Source organism: Myodes glareolus, chromosome 3 (assembly GCF_982192425.1).
Source record: "Myodes glareolus chromosome 3, mMyoGla1.1, whole genome shotgun sequence".
Taxonomy (NCBI): Eukaryota; Metazoa; Chordata; class Mammalia; order Rodentia; family Cricetidae; genus Myodes; species Myodes glareolus.
In genome coordinates, this window is record NC_142028.1 from 62,417,700 (window position 1) to 62,427,567 (window position 9,868).

Genomic DNA, 9,868 nt, shown 5'->3' on the forward strand with positions numbered 1-9,868 from the left:
TGCATAACTGCTCAATGACCTTTGAACCACACCGGAATCTCCCCGAGAGACATGTTCAGAGCCATAGCTGCTGGGGTATACAGTTCTGTGTGAGCTGCCTCATGTGCATTTGCCATAGCAGATGAGGAAGCAGAACACAGGGAAAGGAAATGGCTTGTTCCTTGGGTTACACAGCCTTATCTATGGCGTGGGTCAGCTGACATGCGGATTCTGGTGCCAGGTGCAATCAGAGGCAAACACATGACCGACCACAGCCCTAGTCAGCCCTAGTGGGAACCTCCGACAGAGGAAGTTCAAAGACTCTGCTGCTGACACTGCACAGCCCACGAGGGCCAACCGGGGTGCTGCACAGCCCACAAGGGCTGACCTGGGTGCTGCACAGCCTGCCCTTAGGAGGGCTCATTTCCCACTGTTTCATCCCCCTCTAGACTTGCCAACTACACTGGCTATTATTATTTAGAGGTGTGATATAAATGGTTTTTTGTTTCTTCGTTTAGAGTCAGTGAGACAAGGGCCATCAAGATGACTTATTGGGTAACGGCACTTGCTGGCAAGCCTGACAACCTGAATTCAATCCCTGGGTACCTAAAAGGTAGAAACTACACACACACACACACACACACACACACACACACACACACAAATAGGTACAAGTACACATAAAAAAGGGAAAGGAATGGGAAGAATCCTGGGTTGGTCCAGATCCCAGATCTTTGTGGTGAGAAAATGAAAGAATAAACAAAACTTTGTCAGCAAAGCAAGTTCCAGGAGAGCCAAGGCTATTACACAGAGAAACCCTGACACTACAGGAAAGGGGAACCCGAACAAGGAAGGTGTGTCTGGGAGCCAGTCACTGCCTAGAGTGATGCGAACAACGTCCTCCTGCAGAGGTGCCCGGCCGGGCGGTGGTAGCCTTTAATCCCAGCGCTCAGAAGGCAGAGGCAAACGAGTCTCTGTGATTTCAAAGTCAGCCTGGTCTACAAAGCGAGTTTCAGGACAGCCATAGCTACACACAGAGCAACCCTGTCTCAAAAACCAAAAAGAAGAAAAGAAAAGAAAAGAAAAGAAAAGAAAAGAAGAAAAGAAAAGAAAAGAAAAGAAAAGGTGTATGCCGCTGTGCCCAGCTATTTTAATTTCTTTATCCTGTGAAGCAGAGGTTGTCACTGTCCCCATTTTACAGAGGTAGTGACCTGACCGACCAACTATACTAAGGATTGGTCTTAAGGATCGTGATCCTTCCTCGAGGTTGTGCCAGGACCAGGAACCCGGAGGAGGAAGAGGAGGAGATGGAGGAGGAGGGCCCCACATGAGAGGCGGGGCAGCACAAAACTGTCCGAGGTCTGCCTGGAGTCCAGATCCCATGGAGGTAGCGGGCTGCAGCTACCAGTTCCGGATCGCTCTGCTCGGGGACGCCGCGGTGGGCAAGACGTCACTGCTGCGGCGCTACGTGGCGGGCGCTCGGGGTGCGGTGGAGCCGGAGCCTGAGCCCACTGTGGGCGTGGAGTTCTACAGTCGCGCGCTGCAGCTGCCCGCCGGGCTGCGGGTCAAGCTGCAGCTCTGGGACACCGCGGGTCACGAGCGCTTCAGGTGCGGCGGGAAGGGGAATCAATACCACTCACCTGGGGACACCCACGCCTGCAGGTGCCAACCGCAGGGACTCTAGCAGGGATCTGTGGACCCTCCCCTCCCCACTCTCCATACTCAGTCATGCCTCCTACAAACTCCGCGGGAGGTGCCAAGCCCCTCAACCCCAGCAAGTGCTGTCACTGAGACACACCCACCCACCCCCTACCCCTGCCTTCCCAAAGCCCTTACCCAACCCTAAAGGAAATGTCAGCTTAAGGAATTTGCTCTGAAACATTGATGAATGACCTGGTTGCAAAGACAGTTCAAGGGAATGGAGAGGAAGACTGGTGTGGAGCCATGGGTGGGAGTTGCCAGCCAAGGAATCAGAAACAGAACAGGTAGGAAGAGGGGACTGTACCCTTTCTGCAGTCTCTGCAACTGGGAGGAGTGAAGGCAGGAGATCAGGGAGAGATGTTGATTGAAATGTGTTGGAATGGAGCGGGAAGCCTGAGGATCTTGGGGGCCTCTGAGGTCGTCTTAAAGGCATATTTACCCTAATTTACCTCCACCCCCAGGTCCATCACCCGATCCTTCTACCGGAACATGGTGGGCGTTCTGTTAGTTTTTGATGTGACCAACAGAGAGTCCTTTGAACACATCCAAGCCTGGCACCAGGAGGTCTTAGCCTCTCAGTGCCCTGACAAGGTGATCTTCTTACTGATTGGCCACAAGTGCGACCTGAGCACCCGAAGTGTCTCCACCCAGGAGGCAGAGGAACTGGCTGCCTCGCTGGGCATGGCCTTCATGGAGACCTCGGCCAAAAGTAACTGCAATGTGGACCTGGCATTTGACACTGTCGCCCGTGCCATCGAACAGGCCCTGCAACTGGGGGACATCAAGCTGGAAGAGGACTGGGCAGGCGTCCGGCTCCTCCACAGAGCCCCAAACCCCAGATCCCCCAGCAGAAAGCAGGACTCAGGCCCATGCCAGTGTTGACTCTGGGAGAGAAAGGGGTTACAGTGGTGCCAGCCTCAGTCTCCCCAGGGAGACTGGAGGGCAAATGACAAGATGGCTGCCTCCTGACCTGTTCCTGTTGTTCTTGCCTTCTAATTCTTGGCCTTTTTTTTTTTTTTTTTTTTTTTTTTTTTTGGTCAAGATTGAACACAGGGCTTGGCCAGCTACAGACGTCCTCAGCACTTTTTTCTCTTATGTTTTCAGAATGGATCTTGCTCAGTCCTTGAACCTCAGCCTCTTGAGTGATTGAGATTACAGAAGTGTTCCACTAGGCCCGGCCTTCTTGTGGGTTTTTAGTTCACAGCACAACCCCTTTCTCGGGAGAAATCGAAGCTCAGGTACGCAAGTTAAAGTCATTTAGCCCAAGTTTCCTTATCCATCGGTGTGATGTGGCAGTCCACAAACGCCCACAATTCCCAAACTCGGAGCAGGATCAGTTCAGAGACTCCTCAGCTTCAGAGAGTTCAAGGTCAGCCTGGGCTACAGTAGATTAGTGGAAAAACAAGAATCACAACATTTAAAACCTTTTCTTAATTCCACTGCACGGGGAGGTTGAGGCTGCATAAGGGACAGGCTTGCTCACACAGAGCCTGCCTCACTGGCAGCTGATAACAAGCTTCTGGCTTCCTTTCTTGGCTTCAACATGGTCATTTCTGGCAGCATTCCTGGCCTGGAAGACAGCTTCCCAGCAACTGTTCGCTGCTTTGCTGGTGAGGTAATGTGGGGAATTCCAGTGCAAGCTTGGCTTAGTGCTTCCCCAGCCCTTAGCATGGGTCTGGCTTTATCAAGTGTTGCTTCTCACGGTTCCCACCCCAAGCTCAGTGACTACAGTTGACTTTGGGGGTTGACCATGAAGGAGCTGCAGATTTGTGAGACACATGAGAGACAACATGGAGAGCCACCAGGGTGCTGGATAATGGACCTCCGCTTACTACACTGCCTGGAACCTGGCCATCCTTAGACACACATCCATAGACACACATCTCGTCTATGAGGATGGTACTAAAGAACTGCCTTCTTTAAAAAGTTAATTTATTGGCGGAAAGTGGTGGTACACACCTTTAATCCCAGGACTCAGTGGAGCTCTGTGAGTTCGAGGCCAGCCTAGTCTCAAAAAAAAAAAAAAAAAAAAAAAAAAGAAAAGAAAAGAATGCCTTCTTCCAGAGACAAGCAAATCTCTGATCTGTGAGTTTGAGGTCAGCCTGGTCTACAGAGTGAGTTCCAGGACAGCTAGCTAGGGCTACACAGAGAAACCCTGTCTCAAAAGCAAACAAAAACAAAACAAAAAAAGATTGCCTTCTTCAAGGCATAGAAGCCCACGCCTTTAATCTCAGCACTGAGGAGGCAAAGGTAGATGGATCTCTATGAGTTCAAGGCTAGTCTGATCTAAGCTACACAGAGAGACACTATCAAAACAAAACAAACAACAATAAAAACAGGACAGGGCAGGGGCTAGAGAGAGGCTTCAGGAGCTCAGAGCACTTGCCACCACTGTGGAGTAATAATGCAATTCTCAGCATCCATGTGGTGGGTCACAACAATGCACAACTCCAGTTCCAGGGGATCTGGTAACATTGTCTATCCTCCAAGGACACCAGGCATGTATGCGGCACACAGACACACGTTGGCAACACATTCACACGGGACTGGAGAGAATGGCCAGGCTGAGAGCACTGGCTGCACTTCCAGTAGACCAGGTCCAATCCTAGCTCCCACATGGCAGATCACAACTGTCTAAGTCCAGTCCCAGGGCATTCAATGCCCTTTCTGGCTTCTGAAGGCGCGGAAAGGGTAGTGGTACACAGACATACATGCAGCCAAAACACCCATACATATATACGGGTTTTTTGAGACAGGTTTCACTTTGTAGCCCTGGGCATCCTGGAATTCTCTCTGTAGACCAGGGTAGCCTCAAAATCACAGAGTTTGTCTGCCTCTGCCTCCTGAATGCTGTGCACCACTACTTCCCAGCTACCTATTCATATACAAATAAATTCATTTTTTTATACTTTGTTTATTTATGTAGCTTTTACAGTCCTAGAGCTAGCTCTGTAAACCAGGTTGGCCTCCAATTCATAGAGATCGGCCTACCTCTGTCTCCCAAGGGCTGGGAATAAAGGTATGTGCCCCCACTGACCAGCAATAAATTAATTTTTTAAGAAAAGAAGCTACCACACCTTATAATATTAAAAAACACATAAAATCAATTAAACTTAAGTTTATAAAAAAAAACAACCTTGCTTTATAAAAATAGGCACAGCAGCACGTAACTTCATACATGAATATCAAAGCACACAGGCAGAGGCTGGAGGATCAGAAATTCAAGGTAAACTTTATTTGGCTGAACCCTATCCAGTGCCCTCATGTTTGTCATTGGTAAATGGATTTACTTATTTCTTTCGTTGTGTGATTATAAACATTGATAAAATCTTGTGCAATGTTTGTTTTTTAATTTTTATTAATTTTATGTGCATTGGTGTTTTGCCTGCATTTATTTCTCTTTTTTTTAAATATTTATTTATTTATTTATTATGTATACAATAATCTGTCTGTGTGTGTATGCCTGAAAGCCAGAAGAGGGCACCAGACCTCATTAGAGATGGTTGTGAGCCACCATGTGGTTGCTGGGAATTGAACTCAGGACCTTTGGAAGAGCAGGCAAACCTCTTAACCGCTGAGCCATCTCTCCAGTCCCCGCCTGCATTTATTTCTAAGTGAGGATATTAGATCTTGAAGTTACAGACAGTTGTGAGCTGCCACATGGGTCCTAGGAACTAAACCTGGGTCCTCTGGAAGAGCAGCCAGTGCTTTTGACCACTGAGCCATCTCTCCAGCCCTGTTTGTTTCTGAGACAGGGTTTCATGCAGCATAGACTGGCCTCTGACTATGTAACCAAGCAAGCAGGGTGACCTGGAACTCCTGATTCTCCTGCCTCCAACTCCCTAAGTGCTAGGATTACAGGCATGTACCACCAGGCCTAGTTGCCTCTTCCACACGGGGACAGATCACTCAAGGTGACTTGAATTAGTTGTCCCTTGTCATAGACATTCAGAAGTTGAGACAGGAATATCATGAGTTCTGGGCCAACCTGGGCTACATAGTGAGAAGGATCTCAAAACAAACAAGCAAACAAACAAATGTCTAGTTAGGGTTGGGAGAAGTCTGGAAATCCCTGTCACCCAGACCTGGCCCACTCAGAGAAAAAAGATGATGTCATTGTGCCTAGTGCTGTCCTGCAGTGTTCACTGGGCTAAAATCATGCCTGTCCCTCAGCCCAGCATCCAGCTGTAAAACGGGACTATTAAGTTTTTGTCACACATGCCACCATACTTAGCTATTGAGGCCTTGTCTTTCTTAACTCCATGAAGACCCTATCTCTATGTGGGAAGTAGAAAATAGAAAAAGACAGATCTCCTGAGTAAATTGGGAGCATGGGGACTTTGGGGGAGGATTGAAGGGGGGAGGGGAGAGGCAGGGAGGGAAGCAGAGAAAAATGTAGAGCTCAATAAATATCAATTAAGAAAAAGAGATAGGGGCTGGAGAGATGGCTCAGTGGTTAAGAGCATTGCTTGCTCTTCCAAAGGTCCTGAGTTCAATTCCCAGCAACCACATGGTGGCTCACAACCATCTGTAATGAAGTCTGGTGCCCTCTTCTGGCCTGCAGGCATACACGCAGACAGAATATTGTATACATAATAAATAAACATTTAAAAAAGAAAAAAGAAAAAAGAGATGGGGGAGAATGTGGGTGGATACAGAGGTGTGGAGCAGGATGCTGATTTGGATTAGACTCTGAGTTACCCAGAGACAATAATCTCTAATGGCTCTAAAAAAAAAAAAAACCTTATTTCAGTTTTTTATTTCGGTTTTTCCCTCCTTTTCCTGCCCCACCCCATACAGGCACAAGAAGCCTCTTCATAATGGCTTCTTAGTCCTAGGTGGTCCCTTCTTCTTCAGCTCTTATCCTGTTGTAATAGCCAGCCATGGAGACACACACACATACACACACACACACATACACACACACACAGATTTTTGGTAGATTTTTCCTCAGAAGAGTCCTTCAAGGTTTTATCTTTGGTCCAAACCACTACTGGCAACATCCCAGTGAGCATTTTCCTGCTTCCAACTCCAGTCTTCAGCCCAGCACAGCAGGCACTGCTTTGGAATCAGCACACGCACACCAGCCCTCACCTGAAGCTTCACTGGCCTCCGGCTGTCTGGGCAGCAGGTCTAGAGTCCTGCTTAGCATGTGAATCTTTTTGTTTTGTTCTTCTGGATTTGAGACAGGGTCTCTCTATACAGGACTGGATATCCTGGAATTCACTATGTAGACCAGGAACTCTCTGAACTCAGAGATCCACTGGGCTTTGCCTCCCGAGTGTTAGGATTAATGGTGTGCGCCACCACCACCCGGCTCTCATGCCAATCTTTTAAAAAATTATTATTATTATTTCCTTCAAAGACAGGGTTTCTCTGTGTATCCCTGGCTGAACTTGACCTCGCTTTGTAGACCAGGCTGGCCTCGAGCTCACAGAGAACCACTTTTCTCTATCTTATCTTCCCCAGTGCTGGGATTAAAGGCACCCAACAACATACCTGGCTTTTTATTTACTTAGTTTGATTAACCTTGAGTTTGCTATGTAGAACAGGCTTTTTGTTTGTTTGTTTTTGGTTATTGTTGTTTGCTGGTTTGGTTTTCAAGACAGGATTTCTCTGTGTGACAGCCCTGGCTGTCTGGGAACTCACTTTGTTTACCAGGCTGGCCTCTAACTCTCACAAAGATCTGCCTGCATCTTCCTCCCATGCTTCGCCAAGCCCAGCATCCAGGCTGGCCTTGAAACTCACAGAGGTCCCATCTGCCTCTGCCTCCTGAGCACTAGGATTAAGTACATACCCACCATGTCCCTCTATTTATGTGTATGTGTGAATGCCTGCTTGTCTATCTGTGTACCATGAGCATGCAGTCACTACCAAGGGGTCAGGAGACGGCATCAGACTGGAGTTGCAAGCAACCATGTGGGAGCTGGGAGTCAAGCCAGGGTCCTCTTGTCACTTTTCCAGTCCCTGTATACAATCTTGAATAACAGAATCTCTCTGGGTTTATTTTTTTGGGGGTGAGGGTGGGGGTCCAAGTTTTATCCAGCAACTCCAACAAACAGGCAGGTTTGGTGATATATATTTGTAATCTCAGCTGTTCAGGAGGCTGAGGCAGGAAGATTGTGAGTTTGAGGCCAGCCTGGGCTACAGAGGGAGACTCTTTCTCCCAAGACCAATGTGTGGGATGGATCTTAGTGGCACAGCACCCACCTAGCATGAGCAAAGAGTTTGATTTCTAGTACTGCAAATAAATAAATAGGGGCTGGAGAGTTGGCTCAGTGGTTAAGAGCACTAACTGCCCTTCCATAGGATCCGGGTTCAATTCCCAGCACCCACATGACAGCTCATAACTGTTTGTAAGTCCGGTTCCACTCTCATACAGATATACATACAGGCAAAACATCAATGCACATAAAACAAAATTAAATAAAAGCTTAAAAGATGCTATTTGAGCCTTTGGCAGGCCCAAACATCACAAAATAATAATAATAAATCTAAAATAAAGCAACAGAAATCTAACAAGAAATCTTAAAATATCCTAGATCAAATTCCTCAACTTGGTTCATCTTTAAATACCAGCTATGAACAAGTAACCGGTCCCACAGTGGACTCTTCAATAATATAGGTGATTCTTCAAGTATTTTTGGCAAGATATTTCAAATACCTTTTAAATTTTATTTATTATGCCAAGCATCTTGGTGCATGTCTTAAATACCAGAATTTAGGAGTCAGAGGCTGATGGAATCTCTGTGAATTCAAGGGTAGCCTGGTCTATATAGTGAGTTCCAGGACAGCCAGGGCTGCATAATAAGATGCTGTCTTAATAAAACAAAAACAAAATTATTTATCTGGGGCTGGAGAGACAAACACGCTCTTCTAGAGGACTCAAATTCAATTCCTAGTCCCCATATAGCAGCTCACAGCAATCTCTGACTATAGTTCCAGAGGATCTGACACCCTCTTCTGTCCTCCAAGAACCCTGCATGCCCTGGTACAAAGACTCATACATTACAGTTTTAAAACTATTTACTTATATTCTGGTCTGCCCTCTTCTCTCCCTCCACCTTTACATGAGTTCTATGGCTGAACTTAGGTTGGCAGGCTTGCATGGCAAACAATGAGCCATCCAGCCAGGCTTCTATACCTTTTGGGAAACACCTCGCTCCTGTGGATGGCTACCACTGTTCTACTGAGACACCCAGCTTCCAGTTCACGTCAACTTTCATTTTTAATTTTTATTTATTTATTATGTGTACAACATTCTGCCTCCATGTATGCCTGCAGGCCAAAAGAGGGTGCCAGATCTCTTTACAGATGGTTGTGAGTCACCATGTGGTTGCTGGGAATTGAACTCAGGACCTCTGGTAGAGCAGCCAGTGCTCTTAACCACTAAGCCATCTCTCTAGCTCTCATGTCAACCTTTTTGGAGAAATGACTGATGCTGACATCCTCCAACTCCACTCTGCATAGCTGAGGGTGCCTTTCCCACTTCCCTTCAGTGTGTGACTGTGATTTTTCCTGATGTCAGTTCACTCTAGGCAGAGCACCAAGGACAGAACAATTCCACCCAAGTCTCTATTGGTGAACGAATGAGTTTATTGGACTTACGTACAGGAGCATGGGTGACCCCCAAACAGCTGTATCACTGAAAAGTCCCACCCCATCATGATGACAGCCTCCCCAAAGCAACAGGGATGGGGTTCCCTCTGAAGTTGGCTGTCCACACTTTGTATTCTCCAGCAGCCCCCAAGACCACACGTAGCTGGGGCAGGGTTACGTGCAGCTTGCCGGGCAGCAGGTTAGAGGCCTAGATGAAGGCCCATTAGCACTCCTCACCCCTTCCTTCCGAGGGAACATTAACAGACATGATCTTAGGAGAGGTTCTTGCAGATAGCCACCGCTGCTCTAAGTGAGGTGGTGACAGACAGCCTGCAAGGCTAGCAGTGCACACCTCCAACACCAGCACTTGGGAGGGGGAGGCAGTTGGATCCTTAGTCCTGTAATGAGTTTAGTCATCAGCCTGGGCTACAGGAGCTCCTGTCTCAGAAGACGAAACAAGGCTGGGAGTCGGCTAGTTATCGCCAGCCTGCTGCTGTCGCGGTGTAGTCAATAAACCTAAACAATCAAGACGGCAACCAGGGCTGGGGAGATAGCTAGGTGCTTGTCTGGAAGGCATGGGGACCTGAGT

At 47.6% G+C, this 9,868-nt stretch overlaps 1 protein-coding gene across 1 annotated transcript; it reads left to right on the forward strand.

The window, feature by feature from the left end:
* Positions 1-819: 819 nt before the first annotated feature.
* Positions 820-5,013, forward strand: Rab42 (RAB42, member RAS oncogene family). The gene is made up of 2 exons (XM_048434169.3): positions 820-1,587; positions 2,142-5,013. Exons 1-2 carry the CDS (start codon positions 1,307-1,309, stop codon positions 2,560-2,562), a joined length of 702 nt encoding a protein of 233 aa, XP_048290126.1. The 5' UTR covers positions 820-1,306; the 3' UTR covers positions 2,563-5,013.
* The last annotated feature ends 4,855 nt before the right edge of the window (positions 5,014-9,868 follow it).